This window comes from Barbus barbus, assembly GCF_936440315.1.
Source record: "Barbus barbus genome assembly, chromosome: 21".
Lineage (NCBI taxonomy): Eukaryota > Metazoa > Chordata > Actinopteri > Cypriniformes > Cyprinidae > Barbus > Barbus barbus.
Genome location: NC_136749.1, coordinates 10435618 through 10463513, shown reverse-complemented (window position 1 = coordinate 10463513; position 27896 = coordinate 10435618). Strand labels below are relative to the sequence as shown.

General features: G+C 39.0%; 1 protein-coding gene across 2 annotated transcripts in view; it reads left to right on the top strand.

The window, feature by feature from the left end:
* The window catches only part of LOC306887905 (uncharacterized protein), a 51871-nt gene that overhangs the window by 19211 nt on the left and 4764 nt on the right, over positions 1-27896 (top strand). For both annotated transcript variants that reach the window (XM_079445929.1, XM_079445928.1), the window contains 30 exons: positions 2427-2579; positions 2665-2838; positions 2946-3119; positions 3206-3320; positions 6049-6254; positions 8531-8652; positions 8967-9036; positions 9244-9404; positions 9490-9598; positions 14200-14331; positions 14443-14649; positions 14732-14869; positions 14949-15072; positions 17889-18060; positions 18168-18380; positions 20967-21111; positions 21224-21430; positions 22072-22176; positions 22451-22603; positions 22693-22941; positions 23840-24052; positions 24180-24392; positions 24508-24669; positions 24851-24979; positions 25074-25162; positions 25340-25463; positions 25545-25753; positions 26452-26560; positions 27081-27253; positions 27672-27698. In XM_079445929.1, coding sequence (XP_079302055.1) covers positions 2427-2579; positions 2665-2838; positions 2946-3119; positions 3206-3320; positions 6049-6254; positions 8531-8652; positions 8967-9036; positions 9244-9404; positions 9490-9598; positions 14200-14331; positions 14443-14649; positions 14732-14869; positions 14949-15072; positions 17889-18060; positions 18168-18380; positions 20967-21111; positions 21224-21430; positions 22072-22176; positions 22451-22603; positions 22693-22941; positions 23840-24052; positions 24180-24392; positions 24508-24669; positions 24851-24979; positions 25074-25162; positions 25340-25463; positions 25545-25753; positions 26452-26560; positions 27081-27253; positions 27672-27698 — 4577 coding nt within the window. The remainder of the gene's footprint in view (positions 1-2426; positions 2580-2664; positions 2839-2945; positions 3120-3205; positions 3321-6048; positions 6255-8530; positions 8653-8966; positions 9037-9243; positions 9405-9489; positions 9599-14199; positions 14332-14442; positions 14650-14731; positions 14870-14948; positions 15073-17888; positions 18061-18167; positions 18381-20966; positions 21112-21223; positions 21431-22071; positions 22177-22450; positions 22604-22692; positions 22942-23839; positions 24053-24179; positions 24393-24507; positions 24670-24850; positions 24980-25073; positions 25163-25339; positions 25464-25544; positions 25754-26451; positions 26561-27080; positions 27254-27671; positions 27699-27896) is intronic.

Genomic DNA, 27896 nt, shown 5'->3' with positions numbered 1-27896 from the left:
CATTTCTGTGATGCAAAGCTGGATTTTGATGTGCCATTACTCCAGTCTTATGTGTCACATGATTCTTCAGAGATCATTCTAATGTGCTGATTTGATATTTGGTTATTGTCAGTGTTGGAAACAATTGTGCTGCTTAATATTTTTTCTGGAACCTGTGATACTTTATACAGGATTGATTGATTGAATCCTGACAGGGATTTTCAAAATTATAGAAATCTTTCCTAATAGTATGTCTTTATTATCACTTTTTTAAAAATTGCTGAATAAATCTATTCATATTCTTTAAAAAAAAAAAAAAATACTAACCCCAAACTTTTGAACAGTAGTGCATGTTGTTATAAAAAAAAATATTATAAATAAATATTGTTCTTTTATTTAAAGAATACTAAAATGATCTCAGTTTATAAAGAAATATGAAGCAGCACAACTTTTTCCATCACTGATAATAAATCAGCATATTAGAATGATTTCTGAAGGATCATGTGACACTGAAGACTGGAGTAATTATGTTGAAAATTCAGATTTGATCACAGAAATAAATTATATTTTAAAGCATATTAGAATAGAAAAACATTATTTTAAATATTACTGTTTTGTCTATTTTTGATCAATTAAATGCAGGCTTGATGAGCATTGGAGACTTATTTCAAAAACATTGTGGGCACACTTTTTACCTGTATGTGTGTTTACAGTAAATGTGCATAAAAACATACATACCCACATATATACTGTATGTAGTGTGTGTGTGCATTTATTAATCTGCATGTAGGCTATACTTTTATCTAAAAAAAACAACAACTAATAAAGGTTTACGCAAAACACGGTAGCCAGCATTGGATTGCATTCGTCTTGTTTATTTGAGACCACATGATGTCTCAGATAGAGCATTAAAATGCTTTCTAGCACTGTTCCACAGCAACAAACTTGACCAAACTAAGAACACATTATATGAAACGAATGAAATCAGTAATAATGGCATGAAGTGATTAGCTTACTAGCATTCATTTAGCGTTGTAATAAACATGCATGTTCTGTAAAGCTGCAGTGAAACGATATGTGTTGTGAAAAAGCGCTGTACAAATAAATATGAATATTTGCGTAGACATACAGACTGACCCAGCAATGCAAGTGAAATGTCCACCAAAAACCTCCCCGGACATCTTAGCACAAACCATGATAAGTTCGTAAGTAACACTGTTTGTCTTGCTTCTGTTTAACCGAACATAAGACTGATGTCATCCATTGTAGAAACAAATGATCCCAACTTTTCCGCTGATGAGTTAATTGTAAGCATCCCGACTGCGATCCGTGGTAATAGTCTCATACTGGCCTCTATATAGAAGCTGTCCATAAAACAATCAAAGCAAGCCCTGCAAATTAATATAAAATATTTTAAAAACCACATATCATACAGACACTTCATATTTAATGGTATTTTATTATTTGTATTGCATTTAACATGGTATACTTTCAATAAAACATTTGCAATGGGCTTTAAAAGCTTTTTTTATGCATGTTTTAGCCTGAGTATTTGTTGCATTTACAAACTTTTGACCAGCAGGTGTCACCAGTGTGTGGTGTTTCCAGTGCTTCGAAACAATTAATCATTTTGTGAAGCAATTGGTTCAGTTGAGTCGAAGCTTTGAAAAGCTTTGTTTCTCCCATCACTAACACATACACATCAACGAGACCCGACAAACTAGAACCTGAACAGACAAGAACAAAAATACACATACCAAATGAGGATAATTAACTAGACACAGGTGAACAGAATGACACAATCAAGGAGAGACAGAAACTAGGTCAAGGGACACATGGGATGAATGAAAACAAACTTAAAGTCCAAGCCAGTATTAAGCAGCACAAACATTTTAAACATTGATAATGATTAGAAATGTTTCTTGAAGAAAATCTGCATATTAGAATGATTTATGAAGGATCATGTGTCTGTGAAGACTGGAGTAATGCCAAAAATTCAGCTTTGCCATTAAAGGAATAAATTACTTTTTAAAATAAATATTAAATCAAAGAAATGTAGCCTTGGTGAAAATAGGGTCCTTTTTTCGAAAGCAATTAAAAGAGTTACTGACCAAAAACTTGTGAACGGTAGTGTAATTAATTGCTCCAAATGTAAAACTACTTTCCTCATCACAACTACTTTTCTACATCATATTTTTTTCAACCTTCACACTTCCACTTCTGTGATAAAGCGATCACTTTTCACTATCGATAAGTCCCATTGTGATTATCCTGTTCCACTGAAATTTGCCACATTAGTAAAATGTTTTTTTATGTTCAGTTAGTGAGTTCTGATTGGCGTTTTGTGACTCATTGCAGGACAAATACAATTACTTTTACTTCAGCAATGCTGTACAATACAAACATTAATTTTTATGTTTTTTTTTCATTTCTGTGTGCATGTTTAGGCTGATTTTGCAGTGGAGGCTTTGGCGAAGGCCACATATGAGCGTCTGTTCCGCTGGCTGGTGCACCGGATCAACAGAGCTCTGGACCGCAGACAGCGCCAGGGGGCCTCGTTCATCGGGATCCTGGACATCGCTGGATTTGAGATCTTCCAGGTGAGCGAGTTCTGAGAGTCTTAATGATTGTTTATTACTCAGCTGATAAATATTAATCTCTCTCTTTGTCTTTCTCTCTCAACAGCTTAACTCGTTCGAGCAGTTATGTATCAACTACACTAACGAGAAACTACAGCAGCTTTTCAATCACACCATGTTTGTACTGGAGCAAGAGGAGTACCAGCGAGAGGGCATCGAGTGGAACTTCATCGACTTCGGTCTGGATCTTCAGCCCTGTATCGACCTCATTGAGAGACCGGTCAGTGTGTGTGTAGATCTTAATTCACATCATAAATAAGCATCTGACGTGCCACCTGATTTCACATGCAGTGTCTTTATAGTGTTTCTGACTGGTTTGCACCACAGGCTCATCCTCCAGGCGTCCTGGCATTGTTGGATGAGGAGTGTTGGTTTCCGAGGGCAACTGATCGTTCATTTGTGGACAAGCTGTCAGCTGAGCAGGGTTCACACCCAAAGTTCATGCGGCCGCGGCAGCTTAAAGAAGAGGCCGACTTCTCCATTGTACACTATGCTGGCAAGGTCAGATTTATTTTTTACCACAGTGTATTCTCTATTTCTCGGCTTTCTATTCAACATGAAGTTGTAATACTTTCTTACTCTGCCAGGTGGACTATAAAGCAGCTGAGTGGCTGATAAAGAACATGGATCCATTGAATGATAACGTTGCATCTCTCCTGCATCAGTCATCTGATCCCTTCATCTCTGAGCTGTGGAGGGAGGGTGAGTGAAATTAAATGAAATTAAATTAAAACAAAATAATTATTATTAAGGAATAACTAAATAAATATGTTTTTAAATAAGTATTTAAATGAATAACCAATAGATATTATTATTATTATTATTAACATTATATTAACACCACCACCACCAACAATAAATTAATTAATTGCTTCATACAATTACACATTGGTACAAACAATACAAACCTTTAAGCGGCTTAATTACAGCCTTAAAGTTTTTAGTACAATCAAAATGATGATATATATCTGCGTTATTTATTAATAAATAGTTAATAATGCAATTTTTAAAATTCTATTACTAATATTTAAAGCAGAAACAACAAATAAACAAATAATGATAGTGTTTTTGTTGTTGTTGTTGGTATTATTATTAATTTCCCTAAATGTCAGAAGGAAATCGTTGCCGTTGCTAGGAAATGCTTGTTTTGTTTACTGTGTGGAGATGTGCTGATATCGTGTTTGGTCTCGTTCTGTATCGTTTATCTTGTCAGTGTCGGCGCTTGCTTGGCCATTTGTTGTGGGAAAATAAGGAAAGTGTGTCCAGCTAAATTCAATTAGTATTTTGTTAGATGGGTATAAAAAAGCTTAGTTTACCGCGGCAGTTGTCGTGTGAAGGCCATCGACTCTACCGTGCAACTCAACCGCGCAGGGACACCGGCAGAGGATATAAGTATCGCTTTTCATTTCTCCTCTTTCCTACTAGTACTTGTTTCTCTTCTGTTTCAGTTTTTATAACCATTGCTTACTATGTGTAAGGAAGTTGTTGTTTTTAGCATGTGTGTTTGCCAGTGTTATTTCTTACTGATAAACTATACTGTCGTGATTTGTATTTGTTATCTATTTTAATTTTAGTTAATGTCTGAATTTATTATGTCTGTATAGGTCTTTTATTAAGTTTGATTTAATTTGAGTTATTTTAATACTTCAACAAACTACATGGAAATGAAAAATTATATATATATATAGAATTTGTAAATGTGTATGTGTATGTATATATATATATATATATGTATGTATGTATGTATATATGTATGTATGTGTGTGTGGTTGTACATATACATATTAATATAGTTGTTTTTTGGCGTTTGGCTTAGTGTTATGTTAAATTATACTCTTATACCTTTTGTTCTTTAATATTTTGAATTGTTTTTAGCTTTTTTTTTCATTTAAATGTTAAGTTTTAAAATTTAGTTGTATGCATTTGTCATTTTAATTTAATTTATTAGTATAGGTAGTATTTTTAAAGTTTTAGCTTTTAGTTTTGGATCTGTTTTTAGTTGTTTTAATGCTACAATTGATTGCTTCTGTTGTCCTCATTTGTAAGTCGCTTTGGATAAAAACTTTTTCTAAATGACTAAATAATAATAATAATAATAAAACAAATCATTAATAATAATAATAATAATAATAAAACAATCATTAATAATAATAATAATAATTATTATTACTACTATTTCCCAAAATGTCACATTCAGAAACAAGAAAACTACTACTACTCATAATAACAGTGATCATTTGTTTGTTTAAATAAATAAATATAAATGTTATTGTTATTAATATTAACAACAACAACAACATTAAATAAATAAAACAAACTGGCATGGTTACACTTTATTTTAAGGTGTCCTTGTTACAGTTTAATTATACTATATTATATTATATATTAGTTTTATATATATTTATTATATACTTATATATTATATATGTACTGAGTAATATTAATTAACTACATGTACTTATATATTGTTAGGGTTAGGATTAGGGTTTGGCTTAGGGTTACTTGCATGTAATTATGCACAATTAATTGTTATTATAATAGTAAGTACATGTAACGTGTAACAAGGACACCTTAAAATATAGTGTTACCCAAACTGTAAAACGGCTTAATTACAGCCTTAAAGTTTTCAGTTCAATCAAAGGTATGATATATAATTGTTTTATTAATAAATGTTTGATAATGCAGTATTAATAATTCATATTTCATTCTATTACTAATATTTAATATTGTAATCTACAATAGACTAATGCTTTGCCTTCTCTTCTCTTCTCTTCTCTTCTCTTCTCTTCTCTTCTCTTCTCTTCTCTTCTCTTCTCTTCTCTTCTCTTCTCTTCTCTTCTCTTCTCTTCTCTTCTCTTCTCTTCTCTTCTCTTCTCTCAGATATTCAAACGCTTCCTCGCGTGTACTTTTTTGACTCTTATGCCACACTGCAAACCAATGGCACTGACAGCAGTAGGTTTTTCTGCTATTCCTCTTTTAATCTCTCCATGACTTCATCTAACTGTTGATTAACATTTCACTCTTTCTTTCACCTCTCTTTCATAGCATCTGATTGTGATGTGATGTGTGGGTTGCTGTTTTGAATTTGCACTGTAGTTTAGTAGACTGTTGTTTGTTTTTCATGGGTTGCTATAGAGCTTGTTCTAGTTAGTTTAGTTTAGTTTAGTTTAACATTAGATGGTTGTGATCTCTAGTTTATCTTCATAAAGCATCTTTCTTAATGTTCTTTACATGTAGAAAGATTTTTTTTTTTCTGTTTGGAAAATTTTTAAAGTCTCAGAACAAGACTTCTACCAGAACAGAAAAAAAATATTTTTGGTTCTTGTACGGTATGTATGTTTTAATAGAACTACTAGAGCCATAGTGCTGTCTGAACATGCCATTCACAAGCTAATTTTATATAATAACATCTCTCTTTTGTGCTTGTCAGTGGAGAGGATTGTGGGTCTGGATCAGGTGTCATCTGGAGAGAGCAGTGGACCGGTTAATTTTGGGGCCGCTGGGCTGAAGACGAAGAAGGGCATGTTTCGCACGGTGGGACAGCTCTACAAAGAGTCCCTCACTAAACTGATGGCCACCCTCCGCAACACCAACCCCAACTTCCTGCGCTGCATCATCCCTAACCATGAGAAAAGGGTAAGAAAGAGGCAGAGATTTTTATAGAATCTTAATAGAAATGGAAAAATTGCCATAATAATTCTCTTTACTCAATAAGAACTTAACTGCTTAACATTTCAATTTTTTAAAGTTTCTAATTGAGAGTTTTACCTATAGTTAGGGGTGTAACATGGTTTCGGTACAGCAGGAGGAAAAAAAACACACACACACACACACACATATATATATATATATATATATATATATACACTCACCTAAAGGATTATTAGGAACACCTGTTCAATTTCTCATTAATGCAATTATCTAATCAACCAATCACATGGCAGTTGCTTCAATGCATTTAGGGGTGTGGTCCTGGTCAAGACAATCTCCTGAACTCCAAACTGAATGTCAGAATGGGAAAGAAAGGTGATTTAAGCAATTTTGACAATTTCACAATCTGCTCAGTTACTGGGATTTTCACGCACAACCATTTCTAGGGTTTAGAATGGTGTAAAAAGGGAAAAACATCCAGTATGCGGCAGTCCTGTGGGCAAAAATGCCTTGTTGATGCTAGAGGTCAGAGGAGAATGGGCCGACTGATTCAAGCTGATAGAAGAGCAACTTTGACTGAAATAACCACTCGTTACAACCGAGGTATGCAGCAAAGCATTTGTGAAGCCACAACACGCACAACCTTGAGGCGGATGGGCTACAACAGCAGAAGACCCCACCGGGTACCACTCATCTCCACTACAAACAGGAAAAAGAGGCTACAATTTGCACGAGCTCACCAAAATTGGACGGTTGAAGACTGGAAAAATGTTGCCTGGTCTGATGAGTCTCGATTTCTGTTGAGACATTCAGATGGTAGAGTCAGAATGTGGCGTAAACAGAATGAGAACATGGATCCATCATGCCTTGTTACCACTGTGCAGGCTGGTGGTGGTGGTGTAATGGTGTGGGGGATGTTTTCTTGGCACACTTTAGGCCCCTTAGTGCCAATTGGGCATCGTTTAAATGCCACGGCCTACCTGAGCATTGTTTGTGACCATGTCCATCCCTTTATGACCACCATGTACCCATCCTCTGATGGCTACTTCCAGCAGGATAATGCACCATGTCACAAAGCTCGAATCATTTCAAATTGGTTTCTTGAACATGACAATGAGTTCACTGTACTAAAATGGCCCCCACAGTCACCAGATCTCAACCCAATAGAGCATCTTTGGGATGTGGTGGAACGGGAGCTTCGTGCCCTGGATGTGCATCCCACAAATCTCCATCAACTGCAAGATGCTATCCTATCAATATGGGCCAACATTTCTAAAGAATGCTTTCAGCACCTTGTTGAATCAATGCCACGTAGAATTAAGGCAGTTCTGAAATCGAAAGGGGGTCAAACACAGTATTAGTATGGTGTTCCTAATAATCCTTTAGGTGAGTGTATATATTTAAAATTAAACAATGGTTTACTGAACAAATTGCTTTTTGCTTTTACAATTAAAATCTTCTTGGGGATAAATTTCTACCTCAGCTTTTGCTCTAAACTGTAGGGCCTGTTTTACATTACTATAAGGTTACAATTAACAACAGAGCCCAAACTTAAATTGAATCACTATTTATTTGTAACTAATAATCAACACTCAAATTTGTATGCAAACATGTAAATTGCACACAATGCAGTTTTTAAATTAACTTCTAAATGATATAATTTGTATTTGTTGTTGAAATATAAACATTTACACAGTGGCTGTCATAACTTGTTTCATAAAAAAATTATTTAAACATACAAAAAATAATTAAGACATCACTGACAGGTAAAATAAAATATAATGAAATATATAGTCTAATATTTCTCAAAATGCTCTTCTCTAGACTTAATTTCTCTAGCAAATAATTAGCTGTAGACACCGATAACTTGCCTGAGGTAAATGAAGTGCTATGTGATATTTTGTTTACAAGCTGTTTTAATGACATCTTTCCGCAGTAGAAACACTGATTGAGCAATTACGTGAGGCATGATTTGTTCATTCATGTTTATTTCGCGTTAAAACTAATAGTACATATTATGCATGCTCATTTAGATTATATTTGCTGTCATCTGACACTCTGCCATTACTGACAATGTTACATTTTTTTTTTTTTTTTAAATCTCATTGTACATTGTGCAGCGTTTACAATGATTGTTGTTCATTTTTAGTATTTTATTTTTTATTTATTTAGACTATAAACTTGTATTGAATTCAATATTGGTCATTTCATCGTTTTAATATTGGAGCATCCCTAATTGTTTGTTCTTTAAATTGTCACAGGCAGGGAAGTTGAGTCCTTTTTTGGTTCTGGATCAGCTAAAGTGTAATGGGGTGCTGGAGGGAATCAGGATCTGCAGACAGGGCTTCCCGAACCGCATCCCATTCCAGGAGTTCAGACAGAGGTGTGTGTATTCTTCTAAACCATATTTTGAGAAAAAAACTGTACCCAGAAGTGAGCTAAATCAGTCAAAACCTCCTTTTGGGGACACCCTTATTTGTTAAAACAGTATAAAAATGAAAAAAAAACTTTTATTTAAATCGTAAAAATGCAGTTTACTGTTAGGGTTACGGTGCGGGTTAGGTTTAGGTTATTCATAACTAGCTATATGTAAAAACAATAGAAGTCTATGGAATGTCTCCATTTACATTAGTAAAGCAAGTAAACGTGTGTGTATAGGCATTGCTTGCATAAATCAAAAATCTTATATTGTCTCAGGTATGAGATCTTGACTCCAAATGCTATTCCTCGAACCTTTATGGATGGCAAACAGGCGTGTGAGCTAATGGTAAGTGATGCCATTCAAACTTAAAACTTTTTTGAGTTCACAATATTGATTTGATGAAGGATATTATACGCTAGAATTTCTGATCAATAAATGTGAACAGCACAAATGCTTTAGGATCAATGGTTTGTAAGTGTTTTATTCAGATCTCTGATTGGTATTCTGGAGTGTGTTCAGTACACTGATTATGCATTGGTACTTTACTTACAGATCAGTGCTTTGGAGCTGGACAAGAACCTTTTCCGGGTGGGACAGAGTAAGGTGTTCTTCCGGGCTGGAGTTTTGGCTCACCTGGAGGAAGAACGAGACTTGAAGATCACTGACACTATCATCCACTTCCAGAGTGTGGCCCGTGGATATCTTGCCAGGAGGTAATCATCTGCGTGTGTGTGTGTGTGGTAGGTTGGTGGTCTGTAACATGTGTATGCATGCGTATTAACTGACCTGTTCTTTCAGGGCATTCCATAAGAAGCAGCAGCAGCTCAGCGCACTGCGTGTGATGCAGAGAAACTGTGCTGCGTACCTGAAGCTCAGAAACTGGCAGTGGTGGAGACTCTTCACCAAGGTAACGCACAGCACTACATAATGATTTTATATTAACAAAAATTAAGTAGGGCTATTAATGAACTTTAAGGTAATGCGTTTAGTTAAAATGTAGTTAAAGCTAACATGCAAACACAAATAGTATGGATATTTTGTATCAATATATAATGTAATGAAGTAGTAATATACTCTCTCACTGCATACTTACACATTCAAAAGTTTGACATCGATAAGATTTTTAATGTTTTTGAAGCAAGTTTTTGAAGCAAGTCTCTCAAGGCTGCATTTATTTGATCAAAGACAGTAAAAACTGTCATAGTGTGAAATATTATTATAATTAAAGTAACTGTTTTCCATTTAATATATATTTCAAAGTGCAATTTGTTTTGTGATAAAAGCTGATATGAAACCAAAGCAAAATTTTCAGCAGCTATTACTCCGGTCTACAGTGTCATATGATCCTTCAGAAATAATTTTAATATACTGATCTGATGTGCAAGAAACATATCATATTATCACAGTTGAAGATGGTGGTTTTGTTTAATATTTTTGTGGAAACTGATACTTTTTTCAAGATTCTTTGATAAATTTAAAGTTTAAAATAACAATGTGTATTTGATGTTTTTTGTAACAATTAACAAATTATTATTATTAAATTATTATTATTGCTAAACAAATCACTGTTGATTAATTTAATAAAATTAAATAAAAGGAAAACATAACTGTCACAGATCGGCCAGGCTCAATCACCTGTCAATCACAGCGCACTCCCTCACCTGAATTCTAATCACCTGCACCTGCACGTCATCAAGGATGGCCCACTCCTGGCACCATTAAGGAACTGCAACGGTTCCTGGGGTTTGCCAAAGATATTCAAGTTACCATCCCTCCTGAACACCGAAGAATCCTTGTATCATCACTTACCTGATTCATTCCACCACCTCAAGTCTGTCTATAAAACCCGTTCGCATTATGTCACTCAGTCTGTGTCCTACTTCTGTAACAGAAGACCGGACCAACACTGAACAGACAGCCGATGAGCATCCATTTCAAGAGCTCGTCCGGCAGGCTCTCACACACCGACTCCTCCACCAGCACCACCTTGACCTTCTGTCAACAGCTCCACCAGTTATTCTACCACCGTGATCTCCAGTCCCATGGTCAAACCAGCGCCCTTCTCTGGCATGGCGGAGGAGTGCAACGTATTTTTATTACAATGTTCCCTAGCCATCAAGATGCAGCCGCACTTGTACCCCACAGAAATGTCAAAGATCGCTTTTATAATTTCTCTCCTAAACGGACAGGCCTTACAGTGGGCAGAAACCTTCTGGGCTCAGGGGGGTCCAGCCACTCAATCTTTCGATGATTCTGCAGTTGGCCGCCTATGATGACATTTGTGGACTCAAGAGCCTGATACAGCTTTCCATCCGATGCGCATCACGTATGATATCTTGTCTTGAGGAACAAGCTTTGCAATTCACTCCTCCGCCACTCACTCAGCCAATACCCTCCAGAACCAGCCAGCGAACCCATGCAGATCGATCATGCTTGTCTGCCCATCCAGGAACGTCAAAGACGGATCTCACTCAGATTAGGCCTATACTGCAGTGAAAAAGGACACTTCAGGGCAGCATGCCCCGTGCGACCCCCTCGAATTTTGGTGAGTGCCATCCAGCCAGTGATACAGAATTTAAAACCGTTGGCCATAGAAGTTCTGCTTACTGCCTCCAACTTCTCTCTTCCAGCCTATGCCCTCCTTGACTCCGGGTCAGCCGGGAACTTTATCTCGGGAGATCTCAGCCGTCGGCTCAACCTCCCAACCGCAATCTCCAAAACCAGCTATCAAATACAGTCGGTAACTGGCACCGCCCTCAGTCGTAAATGTGTCAACCGCAGTGCGGGTCCTGTCCGCCTGAAAGTGGGTTCGCTGCATGAGGAGGACATTCATCTTCTGGTTCTGGAAGGTTCAACAGCAGATATCATACTGGGAAGGCCCTGGTTTTTACAACATCAGCCCAACATCGCCTGGCATACTGGTGAGGTCCTGAAGTGGGGTAACCACTGCTTCCCCGGCTGTTTTCCCAACACTCCCAGACCCAAATCTGTTCCTGTCAAGAAAGTCCCCTCGAGAAACGTTCCATAGATATCCCAGCCTGTTACTCCCACTTCAGCGACGTCTTCTGCCCCCAGAAGGCCTCCCAGTTACCTCCACATCGGCCATGGGACTATGCAATAGACCTCATACTGGGTGAGCCAGTGCCCCGTGGGGAAATTTACCCATTGTCAATCCCCGAGCAGAAGGCCATGGAGGAGTACATTGAGGAGGCACTCAAGCAAGGTTACATCCCCTGCTGCTTCGAGTTTCTTCTTCGTGGCCAAGAAGGATGGTGGATTACGACCTTGCATAGATTACCAAGCCCTGAACAACATAACGGTTAAATTCCGTTATCCCCTTCCTCTCGTCCCAGCAGCGCTTGAACATTTTCGCGGAGCCACCGTATTCTCCAAGCTGGATCTCCGCAGCGCCTACAACCTCATCAGAATACGTGAGGGGGACGAGTGGAAAATGGCTTTCGTGACCCCTACTGGCCACTATGAGTACTTAGTCATGCCCTATGGTCTTGTCAACCATATCCGTATTCCTTGACTTTATGCATGAGGTGCTCAGGGAGTTTCTCCACAAGTTTGTGCTGGTCTACATTGATGATATTCTCATCTACTCTCGGAGCATGGCCGAACATCGTCGCCACGTTGCGGAGGTCCTAACACGCCTGAGAGACTTCCACCTGTTCCTCAAGGCAGAGAAGTGTACGTTCCATCAGTCCTCAGTGCAGTTTTTAGTATACAGCATCGATAGCGGTGGCATCCGGATGGACGAGATGAAGGTGGAAGGTGGAGGCCATTCAAGGATGGCCCACTCCTGGCACCATTAAGGAACTGCAACGGTTCCTGGGGTTTGCCAACTTTTACCGCCGCTTCATCCACGAGTACAGCACCACCACAAGCCCTTTGACCAACTTGCTTCGCAACAAACCCAAATCACTCGTCTGGAACCCCGCTGCCACCGAAGCCTTCAAGCGTCTCAAGGAGGCGTTTACGAACGCTCCAGTAATCATGCACCCTGACCCCAGTGAACCGCTCATCGTGGAAGTTGATGCATCCACCTCAGGAGTTGGTGCCATCCTTTCTCAGCAGCAGGGGACACCATCTAAACTCCATCCATGTGCCTTCTTTTCCCACAAACTCAGCCCGGCGGAGAGAAACTTCGATATAGGTAATCGAGAACTCCTCACCATCAAGCTGGACCTTGAAGAGTGGAGGCATTGGTTGGAGGGTGCGCAACATCCGTTTACAGTCCTTACTGATCATAAGAATCTCCAGTATCTGAAAGAAGCCAAGAGACTTAACCCTCGTCAAGCCCGATGGGCTCTCTTTTTCACGTGCTTCAATTTCACCATTTCCTATCGACCTGGTCCCAAGAATGTTAAAGCTGATGCTCTGTCTCGACACCATGACTCTAAAGAGGAAATTGAAGAAGAACCAGAACCCATCCTACCCGAAAAGATCATAGTAAGCCCCATTCGGTGGAATTTCAGCCTGTTCACCTCCTCCAATGCTTCCACGGCCACTCCGCCGGGCTGTCCACCCGGTTTGCAGTATATCCCCAAGGTTCAATGCACTCCTCTCATCCTCTCTTTACATACATCTATGGGAACTTGCCACCCAGGGGCCAACAACACCCTCTTGCTGCTGAAAGATCGCTTCTGGTGGCCCAATATGGCTAGGGATGTAAGAAGGTTCGTCCAGGGCTGTGCAGAGTGTGCAATGTCCAAAAGCCCACGCAACCTGCCTGCCAACCACATCTTTAGATATTACGGAATTCCAGAATATATCGTCTCAGACCGCGGACCTCAATTCATTTCACGAGTATGGAAGGCCTTCTTCAAGCTCCTAGGTGTGACCATCAGTCTGTCCTCTGGTTACCATCCCCAGACGAACGGGCAGACCGAAAGAAAAATCCAGGAAGTTGGACGATTCCTTAGAAACTTCTGTCACAGCTACCAGGACTCTTGGAACCAGGTCATTGGCTGGGCCGAGTACGCCCAAAACTCCCTGCGCCAACCTGCCACCGGTTTGACTCCGTTCCTGTGTGTACTCGGTTACCAGCCACCCATGTTCCCCTGGTCCGGGGAACCGTCGGATGTTCCATCAGTGGACTACTGGTTCCGAGAGAGTGAGAGGGTCTGGAACGCCGCTCACCATCATCTGCAACGAGCAGTGCGTAGGTGCAGAATGACAGCCGACCTTCGACGTTCCGAAGCTCCCCAGTACCATCCTGGACAGAAGGTCTGGCTGTCCACCAGAGACATCAGGATGCGCCTACCCTGCAGAAAATTAAGTCCCAGATTTGTTGGTCCCTTCACCATCACCAAACAAATCAACCCAGTCACCTACCAGCTCCAGCTTCCACCCCAGTACAGAGTTCATCCCACGTTCCACGTATCTCTCCTTAAACCTTACCACTCTCCTGTTTCTCCACTTTTTATAGTGCTCTAGAATATGAGATTTGGAATGGGTGTCTTTTGTGTTTATTTGCTTTGTGACCTTTGACCTCTTGTCCAGGTGAAGCCCTTGCTGCAGGTGACCCGCCAGGATGAAGAGATTCAAGCTCGGGAAGCACAGCTTCAGAAAGCCAGAGACAACATGAGTAAACTAGAGCATGACTTTTCTGAACTGGACAGAAAAAACCAACAGGTAACTTTATTTCCTTGTTTCGCTCATTTTTGTTGAGCATGTTAGTAAACCAAAACAAGAAAGTGTTTATTTGTTTGATTTCCACATTCATCTTGATGTCCTCTTTGAAAGCTGATGGAGGAGAAGTCAGTGCTGACTGACCAGCTGCAGGCGGAGGCGGAGTTATTCGCAGAGGCAGAGGAAATGAGAGCGCGGCTGGCCAGTCGCAAACAGGAGCTTGAAGATGTGTTGGGGGAGCTTGAGAGCCGATTGGAGGAGGAAGAGGAGAGGACCCTTCAGCTGACCAATGAGAAGAAGCGAATACAGCAACATGTGCAGGTGAGGAAGATGGGTGTTCATGTCTGTGTCTGATGTCCACTATTGAATATCTTCTGTCAAGATCACTGTCTCTTTCTCTCAGGATCTGGAGGAACAGCTAGAGGAGGAAGAGGGAACACGTCAGCGTCTCCAGCTGGAGAAAGTCACCCTGGAGAGCAAAGTGAAGAGTCTGGAGGCTGAGGCGCTGACTGTGGGAGAGCAGAGAGACAGATTAAGCAAGGTAGTTAAAGAGAAGAACATTGTTCTTTGAATGCAGCTTCAATGGTACAGTGGTTCATGAATTTTTCTGTCTTTCTCAGGATAAAAAACAGCTGGAAGAGAGACTGAATGAAGTTACAGATCAACTCACAGAAGAAGAGGAGAAGGTGAAGAGTCTTAACAAGCTGAAAAACAAACAGGAAGCTGTCATCTCTGATTTAGAAGGTAACAGTCCTTGTGTTAATTATGCTTTGAAAAACTTTGTTGATGATTCGTTAGATGTATTGAATTTGGTCTTTGTTTTCGAGATTTCAAGACTGCATTTGTTACATCTTACATTTATTCATTTAGCTGACGCTTTTATCCAAAGCAACTTACAATTGCTATATATGTCAGAGGTCACACGCCTCTGGAGCAACTAGGGGTTAAGTGACTTGCTCAGGGACACATTGGTGTCTCACAGGGATTCGAACCCGGGTCTCTCACACCAAAGGCATGTGTCACACCAAAGGCATGTAAAAAAAGAAATTATAGTTTCCACAATAATTTTAGCAAAACTGTATTCAACATTGATAATATAATATTAGGATAATTTCTGAATGATCATGTGACACTAAAGCCTTGAATGATGGCTATTGAAAATTCAGCTTTGTCATATAGGAATAAATTATTAAATAAAATATATTGTGCAAGAAATTATTATCCGCACTCACGAGAAGACTCACGAGTCTTCTTTTTCCGTTTAATTCAACAGTCATCACCAATAGGGAAAGACACAAACGTTTTGGCTACCAAGCCTTTATTTATGGGTAAATTTGAATAAGATCATGTCTATAACAACAATCCATTTCAGTCAAATATTAAAGTTTGGATGCGTTATATAGATGATTGTTTTATGATTTGGTCAGGTTCTGAACAGGAATTAGATTCATTTGTGTTGTTCATTAATTCGAAAATTCCATCAATTAAGTTTACAATGGAAACATGTTTTGGACGTTAAAGTAACAAAGATCAATGAGTCATTACATACAACAATATTTCGAAAACCAACGGATAAAAACACAATATTATCTATTGACAGTTATCATCCAGCTCCTTTAAAACGTAGTTTACCGATCAGTCAATTACATAGAATAAAATGTAACTGTAGTACTGAGCATGAATTCGAGGAACAGGTAAAACTGCTATTTCAATGATTTCGTTCTAAAGGGTATCCACAAAGTTGGTTAAATAACGCATTGGATAAGGTGAACAAATTGAATAGACATGATCTTTTGAAAATAAATAAACCCAATAAAAAACAAATACATTTCAGTAAATTGTTCATTGACATACAATGAGCACAGTAATACAATAAAATCGATCATTTATAAATATTGGCACATATTATCATCTGATGAAAAATCTTTAAATGATCAATTCAAATATTGTCCATTGTTCACTTTTAAAAGATCACGAAACCTATCAGATAAGATGGTAAATTCAGATGTAGTAAGGAGAAAACAAATGCATATATACAAGGCTCTTTCCCGTGCAGAAACTGTGCTGCATGCCGGAATTTGGTGAAGTGTAAAGAGTTTATGAGTCCAGTAACACGGAAATGTTTTAAAATTACATCTTGTATTACCTGTTCAACTCGTAATGTGATCTATATGTTAAAATGTCCCTGTCAAAAGATATATATATATAGGAAAATCATCTCGTCAATTGAAATTACGGATTAACGAACATAAATCGAGTATACGACGACAAGATATAACCTCTTCAGTAGCAAGATATTTTAATGAAATGGGACACAACATCAAGCAATTGGAATGTATAGGAATAGAAGAGGTTTTTGGGTCACGTCGAGGAGTAATATAAATAAAGAACTATTGAAACGGGAAGCATTTTGGATTCATAAACTGAAATCACTGACACCAAATGGCATGAATGAAGAACTAGAACTTTCTTTTTTTATTTAATGTACTAGAATTGGTCGAATTCATCTTTAAGATGTTATATAATAAATCCGGATGTATTTCTGATGTTTCTAATTATTGAATTTTCCACTGTTATACTATTTAAAGTTAATTGGTGGATATATTGTTAATTCTTATAGTCACGGATGTGTAGTGTGATGTACTTGTGAATATGATGTTTTATGTTGTGAAAATTGTTTGTTAAAAGGAAAATTTTGTAATGATTGTGGTGATTCAGCATTGATTAATGACTGATGACGTCGACACAATTGGTGATTTGAAAAGTGGGTGGAAGGATGTAATTGCTTTACACACTGAGGAAGGCTTGGTAGCCGAAACGTTTGTGTCTTTCCCAATTGGTGATGATTGTTGAATTAAACGGAAAAAGACTCTTCTCGTGAGTGCGGATCATAATTTCTTGCACAAAGTGACTTAACAGATTAACGCACCAAAATAAATAAAAAAGATCAAGTAACGAAGGAGCGCAATGCAAACGACGTTGTTGAATTTTAAAATATATTAAAATGGAAAACAGTTATTTTAAATTGTAATAATATTTCACGATATTGCTGTTTACTGTATTTTAATTAATTAAATTCAGCCTTGGTGAGACTTTTTTCAAAAATCTTACTCACCCCTTTTGAATGATAGTGTATCTCATGTCCCATATATACAGTATATATATATATATATATATATGTTTTTATGCATCATACACAAAAAGAGGGATTTATGATGAATATCTCCTTTCCATACAACAACAGTGGAAAACAAAAAAGCACCATAAGAATAGTTTAAAAAGACTTGTAAATAGCACACAAATCACATGACTCTTATGGTACTTTTTTTTTTGGTCCTTTTTGAACCTTGTCTTAGATGTTCAATATGAACGTCTTGGTATGCAAAAGGACAGCATCAAGATTCTTAAAAAATGTTCCTCTTGTCTTTCATATGAAAATACTGGGATTGTTGGGGTTGGAATAGCATTATGGTAAATAAATTAAAAGATATATATATTTTGAGGTGGACTATTCCTTTTAAAAACAAACAGGTACAAAAGTGTCTCTTCCTTTCCCTCAGAGCGTCTGAAGAGGGAAGAGCAGGGCCGTCTGGAACAGGAGAAGTGGAAGAGGCGGATGGAAGGAGAGGCAGTGGAGGCCCAAGAGCAGCTGTCTGACCTGAGCTTACTCGTCACTGAGCTGAGAGGCAGCCTGAGCCAACGAGAGAAAGAGATCACCACACTACAGACACGGTATATGCACAAACATAAGTCTACCTTATAGCAAATCCTTGTAGCACAGCCACTTTAAGAAGTAATACTCCTTAACAATGACATCTCTCACATTTTCTCTCTCTCAGGCTGGAAGAAGAGGGGGCACGTCGTGCAGAGGCTCAGAGATCCCTGAGAGAGGCTATGTCTCAGGTCTCTGAGCTCAAAGAGGAGGTGGACAATGAAAAAGGAATGAGAGAGAGAGCTGAGAAACAGAGGAGAGATCTGGGAGAGGAGTTAGAGGCTTTGAGGACTGAACTAGAAGATACATTGGACACTACAGCTGCTCAGCAAGAGCTCAGGTGTGTGTGTGTGTGTGCTGTTTTAAATAATATTTAGGTAAAATCTTTAGATACTTACTGAAAAAAGGCATAAACTATAGAACTAAAAGATAAATTTCGATATTAGTCACAAAACATTCAGCTAGTGAGAAAATCACTATTAAATCCTAGAGAAAAATAAATACATTTGAAAAGAATACTTACGTAACATTTTTCTTAAATATATACAGTGGTGTGAAAAAGTGTTGGCCCCCTTCCTGATTTTTTTTTTTGCATGTTTGTCACACTTTAATGTTTCCGATCATCAAACAAATTTAAATATTAATCAAAGATAACACAAGTAAACACAACATGCAGTTTTTGAGTGAACTTTTTTATTATGAAGGGAAAACAAAATCCAAACCCACATGGCCCTGTGTGAAAAAGTGCTTGCCCCCTAAACCTAATAACTGGTTGGGCCACCCTTAGCAGCAACAACTGCTATCAAGCGTTTGCGATAACTTGCAATGAGTCTGTTACAGCGCTGTGGAGGAATTTTGGCCCACTCATCTTGGCAGAATTGTTGTAATTCAGCCACATTGGAGGGTTTTCGAGCATGAACCGCCTTTTTAAGGTCATGCCACAGCATCTCAATAGGATTCAGGTCAGGACTTTGACTAGGCCACTCCAAAGTCTTCATTTTGTTTTTCTTCAGCCATTCAGAGGTGGATTTGCTGGTGTGTTTTGGATCATTGTCCTGCTGCAGAACCCAAGTTCGCTTCAGCTTGAGGTCACGAACAGATGGCCGGACATTGTCCTTCAGGATTTTTTTTTAGACGGCTGAATTCATGGCTCCATTTATCACAGCAAGTCTTCCAGGTCCTGAAGCAGCAAAACAGCCCCAGACCATCACACTACCACCACCATATTTTACTGTTGGTATGATGTTCTTTTTCTGAAATGCTGTGTTACTTTTACGCCAGATGTAATGGGACACACACCTTCCAAAAAGTCCAACTTTTGTCTCGTCAGTCCACAGAGTATTTTCCCAAAAGTCTTGGGGATCATCAAGATGTTTTCTGGCAAAACTGAGACGAGCCTTTGTTCTTTTTGCTCAGCAGCGGTTTTCGTCTTGGAACGCTTTCATGCAGGCCATTTCTGCCCAGTCTCTTTCTTATGGTGGAGTCATGAACACTGACCTTAACTGAGGCAAGTGAGGCCTGCAGTTCTTTAGATGTTGTTGTGGGGTCTTTTGTGACCTCTTGGATGAGTCGTCGCTGCGCTCTTGGGGTAATTTTGGTCGGCCGGCCACTGCTGGGAAGGTTCACCACTGTTCCATGTTTTCGCCATTTGTGGATAATGGCTCTCACTGTGGTTCGCTGGAGTCCCAAAGCTTTAGAAATGGCTTTATAACCTTTTCCAGACTGATAGATCTCAATTACTTTCTTTCTCATTTGTTCCTGAATTTCTTTGGATCTCAACATGATGTGTAGCTTTTGAGGATCTTTTGGTCTACTTCACTTTGTCAGGCAGGTCTTATTTAAGTGATTTCTTGATTGTGAACAGGTGTGGCAGTAATCAGGCCTGGGTGTGGCTAGAGAAACTGAACTCAGGAGTGATAAACCACAGTTATGTTTTAACGGGGGGCAAGCACTTTTTCACACAGGGCCATGTGGTTTTGGATTTTGTTTTCCCTTCATAATAAAAGATTCATTCAAAAACTGCATGTTGTATTTACTTGTGTTATCTTTGATTAATATTTAAATTAGTTTGATCTGAAACATTAAAGTGTGACGAACCTGCAAAAAAATAAAAAATCAGGAAGGGGGCCAACACTTTTTCACACCACTGTACAAGCATGTGTGTGTATTTATATGTATATAATAAATATACACAGTACACATTCATATATATTATGTAAACAAAAACTTTTATTTCGGATGCGATTAATCGTTTGACAGCACTAGTATAAATATTTTTTTTTAATTTTAAGTTTAATTAACTTAATTTCAGTATACTGTTATGACCCACTTTAACAGGACTTATGTACACTTTCATATATAATTTCATAATCACTTCTATTGTCAAAAATTTTATTAAGTGTATTGCCAAATGTAGTGACAAGCATTTATGGTAAACTACAATATACTTTCATCTTATTTTTAATGAAGCTTGTATTTAAATGTATGTGTACTTACACATTTGTTATGATAAAGTTGCAATTTAGTACATTTAAAAATAGTAACTTGTAATGTAATATTGAATAACACACTACAGTTACTTTACTCAACACACTGCTAAGTACTTTACATGTGCTTTAGTATTTGGGGCAACAAATCAACATAAGTGTACTTTAAAACACAACAAAAGATTAAAACAATGATTTGTACTTTAAAACCTTTAATTGTGCAGTTTAAGTGTAGTTTCACGATACACACTTAAGTGGCCTTTTATTTCATTCATATTATATTACCAACAAGTACAATTTAAAAAATATGTATATTTTAAGATTTGAAGTACACTTCAAGTGCACATTCATTACAATTATCAGAAGGGCAGACTATATTTGAACACATGCATTTTGGACAGTTTTATTTATCCAGATTTTAAGCATGTGTGTTTGTTTAGGTCTCGCCGTGAGGCTGAATTAGGAGAGCTTCAGAGATGTTTAGAGGAGGAGACCCGTCGTCATGAAGCCCAGCTGTCAGAGCTTCGCATCAAACACACCGCTGCTATAGACTCCCTACAGGAGCAGCTGGACAACGCCAAGAGAGTGCGTCTTAGCGTTTACGTCAAATGCATCATGTTTACAAGCTATTTTTACACTGGGAAGTCAAGTTTGTATTTGTAAGTTGCCAACCTTTGATGTGCGTGTATCTTCACAGTCCCGTCAGTCTCTGGATAAGGCGAAGGTCATTCTGGAGGAGGAGCGCATGAATCTGAGTGCTGAGCTGAAGACTTTACAGGGAGGGAAGATGGAGAGCGAGAGGGGCAGAAAGCGAGCAGAGGGACAGTTACAGGAACTCAACGCACGCCTCGCACAGGCTGAGAGAGAAAGAGAGGAGCGAGAGGAGCGACTCAGTAAACTCCAGGTAGAAAAGGGCCTTTCAACTAAGGCCACTAATTTCACAGTGTGGACCCAAGGCTATTTTACATTAGAGTTCAATATCTTGGTTTATGGCAAATAAACAGTTTTCTGATTTCTGTTGGGCACCAGGGAACAGCACCTTATGGTGGTCTAATTCATGTAAACTCGGTTTGTTTGGTACAGTTGGGTTCAAAATCTGTGTTTTGGGCCAATTTTCGTTTCAGTAGGATTCTATGCGATTGGTAGTTTCGCATGAGGGCAAAATATTTCCCCTTGCAGATTTTGCAGTGGGTTCAATTTGGTTAAGTGTATTATCTATGTTGGTCAATGGAAAACTACTTGGTTTGAAAGTGAGTTCTCCGTGAGCTATGCTTCATACAGTACATCGCTACACTATTGACTGTAGACAATGGCAAAAAAGCTATTTTGCCCACAAAATTTAACAGAAATCTTTCCCCTTCTGGAAAATATAGCTTAAGCTGGTGGCTGTTTTGTTACATGGTATCTGGTTTCTAGTTGGTCCAAACTGGTCATTAGCTGGTCCAAGCTGGTAATTGGCTGTTTTACCAACCACAATGTTACAAACAAACCAATAAATCAAACCAGTTTTAAAAACATCCAAACTTTGAATTCTCTCTCTCTCAGTCGGAGCTCGAGTCTCTGTCCAGTTGCCTATCCTCATCTGAGTCCAAATCTCACCGCCTAAGTAAGGAGGTCAGCAGTCTGGAGAGCCAACTACATGATGTGCAGGTAACTTGTGTGTGTGTGTTTTAATTTGCTCTCTTCCGCTACATATTAGTAAACTCATGGGACTTAACTGAACTGCTTTTGAAGAAACACTGAAGAAACACATTGTATGATGGTTGGATGGATGAATAGGAAATGAAATCCTCCAGAGATTCTCCGCACACTCTGATTGTTGTTCTATTTTAAAGCAGATCTTGGAGACTGTGATGTCTCTGCGACTGTGAATATGATGACCTCTTAAGTATGCTTAATGTGTGTGTGTGTGCTATTTTTTTAGGAGCTACTGCAGGAAGAGACACGGCAGAAGTTGGCGCTGGGCTCACGTGTACGTGCTCTTGAGGAAGAGAAAGCTGGATTGATGGAGAGACTAGAGGAGGAGGAGGAGAAGACCAGAGAACTTATACGCCAGATTCAGAACCACACACAACAGGTACACATCCATTTTTCACCTAAGTAAAAACCTGTTGTTGAATCTTTACTCTGTTTTATGATATTATGCTCCATAATGTGTCCATGCAGCTGTCTGATCTAAAGAGGCAGACAGAGGAAGTGAATTCAGCGGTGGAGGCCGGGGAGGAGGCCAGGAGGAAGATGCAGAGAGAGCTAGAGAATGCCACACAGAGAGAGAAAGCCAAAGAAGAAGAGAAAGAACGCATAGAGAGACAGAAAGAACGGCTGAGAGAAGAGATAGAGGACATGACAATTGCTTTGCAGAGAGAAAGACAGAACTGCACTGCTCTGGAGAAACGACAGAAGAAATTTGATCAGGTATAGTAGGAAACACAGAGAAGGAGGGAGGGATGGATGGATTGAATGCCTGGATGGATAGATGTTAGAATGACTGGATGGTTGGAAGGATGGACTGACTGGTGGATCGAAGGGTTGGATGGATGGATGGGTGGGTGGATTTTTCGACTGAATGAATGAATGCATAAAGAGATGGATGGAATGATAAATGGATTGAGTGGTGGATGGAATGATGGATTGATTGACTGACTGGTGGAAGGAAGGATTAACTGATGGGATGGTGGAGGTTTGACTTGATGAATGGATGCATGAATGGATTCACTTGGATGGCTGAAGAGATGGATGGAATGATGGATGTATTGACTGTTGGATGGATGAATGTTATATAGATTGACTGAATGGATGATAAATGGATGGATGGATAGATTGATTGGTGGATGGATGATAAATGGACAGATGGATGGATAGATTGACTGGTGGATGGATGGATGATAAATGGATAAAATGATGGATAGATGGATGGATGGATGGATGGATGATAAATGGATGGATGGATTGACTTGTGGATCGATGGATTAACTGGTGGATGGATGGATGGAATGATGGATAGAATGACTGGTTAATGGATGGATGGATGGATTAACTGGTGGATTGATGGATGGATGATAAATGGAAGTATCGATGTATAGATTAACTGGTGGGTGGGTGGATGGATGGATGGAAGATAAATGGAAGGATGGATGGATAGATAGATGGATGGATTGACTGGTGAAAGGATGGATGGATGGATGGATGGACAGATTGGCTGGTTGATGAAAATGGTTAGATTGTTGGATTGGCTGTGGTAAAAAAGTAAAATGCCTTGAAAATGAGAAGTGCAGCTCTAGACATTCATCACCCTATGACCTTTAACCTTCAGTGTTTGGCAGAAGAGAAAGCAGTTAGTGCTCGGCTGCTGGAGGAACGGGACCGTGCAGAAGCAGAGAGTCGAGAGAAGGAGACGCGTTTCCTGTCTCTCTCAAGGGCATTGCAGGAAGCAACAGAGCAGAGAGATGAGCTGGAGAGAACCAATAAGCAGCTTCGCCAGGAGATGGAGCAGCTCGTCAATGCCCAAGATGACGTGGGCAAAAATGTACAGCTTGCTTTTTACCAATGCACTTATATAATATTTATTCATATTTATTTATAGCGTAGTAATAACAAGATCTTGCTCTGTTCCAAAATAATTGTTTTTCTTTCTTTTTGTCACGCCTCCTCAGGTTCATGAGCTAGAACGTTCTCGACGGGCTTTGGAAACAGAAGCCCAGTCTCTGAAAGAACAGACCCAGGAGATGGAGGATGAGCTGACCGAGGCTGAGAACGCTCGCCTCAGACTGGAAGTCACCCTTCAGGCTCTTAGAGCTCAGTTTGAGAGAGAGATCAGCACTAAAGAGGAGAAAGGGGAAGAAAAGAGGAGAGCACTCAACAAACAGGTAACTGCCTTCAGCAGAACGAAGAAGTAAAGGGATGAGGTAACATTTGAAAATAATTGATCTTGACCTCCTTTTCTCTCCTGCCCTATATTTGTTTCTTCTATCACTTATTCAGGTGCGAGAACTTGAAACAGTGCTTGAGGAGGAGAAGACTCAGAGAGCTCAGGCTTTGACTGTCAAAAAACAACTGGAGACAGAGCTGCAGGAGGCGGAGGCTCAGGTGGAAGCAGCCAATCGGGGCAGAGAGGAAGCACTTAGACAGATGAAACGTCTCCAGGTTCGTCAGTTTAATTAAACGTTAAATATGTATCAGAAGTGATGTTTGGAATATTTATTGTAAACCAAAAGGCTAGATTTCATTAAAATAGAATAAAAATGATGAATCTGATTTGGCCTGACGGCTGAACAGCTGAAGAGCCCTAATGTGAAGATTCAGTGTGTTACTCTGTGTTTTTCAGACTCAGACGAAGGAGCTTATTCGTGAGCTTGATGAGACCAAGTTGGCACGAGATGAGATTGTTGCCCAGTCAAAGGACAGCGAGAAACGGCTGCAGACGCTGGAAGCAGAACTATTACAGCTGACAGAGGTGTGTTTCTCTGCCTGTGAAACCCAGAAGATATTTTAATATGCGAGTCTTTCTCATTCTTTTTTTTTTTGGTCTTCTTTTGCCATTCTCTCAGGAGCTGGCTGTTTCTGAGAGGCAGCGGAGACAGGCCCAACTGGAGAGAGATGAACTGGCAGATGAAATCGTCAACAGCACAACTGGAAAGTCAGTATCTGTGCTTGTGTTGAGGTCCAGTTATAATGAAATTGATTTCCCCTTTTTACTTTCTTAATAGATGTTCCTTGACTTATTGTGCACAATTCATATGTCCACATTATTCAACACCAGGTTTATTAAAAAAGTAAATAGGACTCATGTTGTGAAACTTCGTTTCCCCTGCAGATCTGCACTGTTGGAAGAGAAGAGGCGTCTTGAAGCCAGAATCACTCAGCTGGAGGAAGAGTTGGAGGAGGAACAAATTAATGCTGAGCTACTAGCTGAGAGGCAGAGGAAGAGCATCTTACAGGTAGACAAAGAAACATGCAAACACACACTATACTACCAGACAAGCACAAAGAGACAGAGCCCTTCTCTCTGTTTCTGTTAGGTTGAGACACTTACAGTCCAGTTATCTGGAGAGAGGACGCTGGCACAGAAGAGCGAGAGTGCACGAGAGACTCTGGACAGGCAGAATAAAGAGCTGAAAACTCGTCTCAGTGAGATGGAGGGGGCTGTGAAGGGAAAACATCGCCTCAGTGTCGCCGCCCTGGAGGCCAAGATAGAATCTGCGGAGGAACAGCTGGAACAGGAGAGACAGTAAGAAAACAGTGGGGGTGCTACAGTCGAATGGAAAGATGTCTTTCCAAAACAGTATGGTTTCTTATTCAAGTCAAGTCAAATGAAGTCACATTTATTATTATAGCAGGGAACAGGAAAATAAAATTAAGTTGTAAGATTGGTCAGTTATGAAATTATTAATGAATTTCAACTGTAAAACAGCTCTACAGAAGATAATAGTGTCAGTAGCTCAATTTAGTTAAATGTTGATTCAATGCAGTTCAATAACAGTGACGATGTTGAAATGATGTTCTCATCTGATAGTGTCAGTACAGTTAAATCAGTAATTTTATTGAATATGAATGGTCTTTTAAACCCCTTATTGCATGGGGGAAAAAACACAAAAACAAGAAGTTAGCAGAATGTCAAAACTGTTCTTTTACTTACAGTTCAGGTAGAGATCTAAACGGGACAAAAATGTCATTAAAAGTATTATGAAAGTGGCCTATACAACTTACATGTAATATTCCATGTGCTTGGAAGCCATTTGATAGCTTTGTGTGACAAACAAACTAAAATGATTCTCTAAAAATCAAGCTTGATAGCCATGGTTACTATTACATTTCATTGTATTTTTTTTTTTGTGAATTATTTTTTAAGGATCTAAATTTACTGTAAAGATCAAACCAGCAATATGACTGTTTGGTGTGTCTTCTCTACCTTTTCTCCCTTCCAAGGGAGCGAGCCATGGCCAATAAGCTGGTGAGGAAAACAGAGAAGAAACTGAAAGAAGTTCTGATACAGGTGGAAGATGAAAGGAGACATGCGGATCAGTATAGAGAACAGGTACTCCTTAAAAAAAAAAAAAAAAAAAACATCATAAATGCTTCCCAGACCGGTGAACTTTAAAGGATTTCACTTGGTCTGCTTCATTGGCTAACTTAATCCAATCTATCAAATATAATTAATAAAATATGGATAAATATATATTTGATGTATTAAAACAAAATTGCATTCTTATATTTTTACACTGTGTTACACTAAACTAATTGTTTCTATTTTTCTGTTCATTTTTTTCATAGGCTTTTAATAAAGCAATGCATTTCAATAAAGAGTTCTAAAGTTTCAACCAGAGTTCTAAACTTTTAGTTTGAGGGAATAAATGAACTCATCCCACAAAGCATTTCTAATGATTGATTCAGTCTGTTTTTCTTCTTTACAACAGCTTATATTACATAACATAGGTAGCTTATGGTACCTTGCCAGCCTTCATTACCCCAAAAAAAACTCATCACAGGATTTCCATAGGGTTATGGGTAGTGTAGTAACCTGGACTTGCTTGATTCTAAAATCTCTCTTTTTGTAGTTGGATAAGTCTATGGGACGTCTCCGTCAGCTGAAGAGGCAGTTAGAGGAGGTGGAGGAAGAGAACTCTCGCTCCAACGCTCAGCGCAGGAAACTACAGCGAGAGCTAGAGGAAATGAGCGACAGCATGCAGAGCATGAACCGCGAGCTCAACACTCTCCGCTCCCAACTCAGGTAAAGATTAGGATGGTTATGACAGTGCTATTTTATGTATTAAATTCAAAGAGAGCAACACCATGTCCTAACCAGACAGCAAAAAAGCAACAAGCATGTCAGACCATGACAAGACATTTTGCCATTCACGTGGTATCATTTTTTTTACAGTATGTATCAAGCATTTCCTCTAATTGGCTGTGACTGTCACGTTTGGCAGCAGTTTGCATTGTGTGAACAGAAAAAATTGGAAACTTGCCACATTTCGTGCTTATAGGACAGTGAAAGATCCAGCCATTCCGTTGTTCATAAATATATGTGCATGTCATCAAACCATTTCTTCACTGTATGTGCATGTTTCATTCACTCATTGACTCATCTAATGTGTCTGATTGTGTGTCCATCTATATTTGTTTGTTTGTCTCCTACACCCACTCAGCGTCACAGAACGGCAGAAGTCAGAACAGTAGGTTTTCATGAGTGACCATTATGTGTTTTATGTTCCTCTCTGAGCAATTATCCTCTCTTCTCTTGATTCTAGTGGTGTGTAGAGGTGCCCTGTTGAGACTGTATAGGGGTGTAGAGGTGCCCTTTTTTAGTCCTTTTAACTGATTTATTCAGAGGCATATAAAGCTGGTGTAGTCTACATTGAATTGTGGGTCAC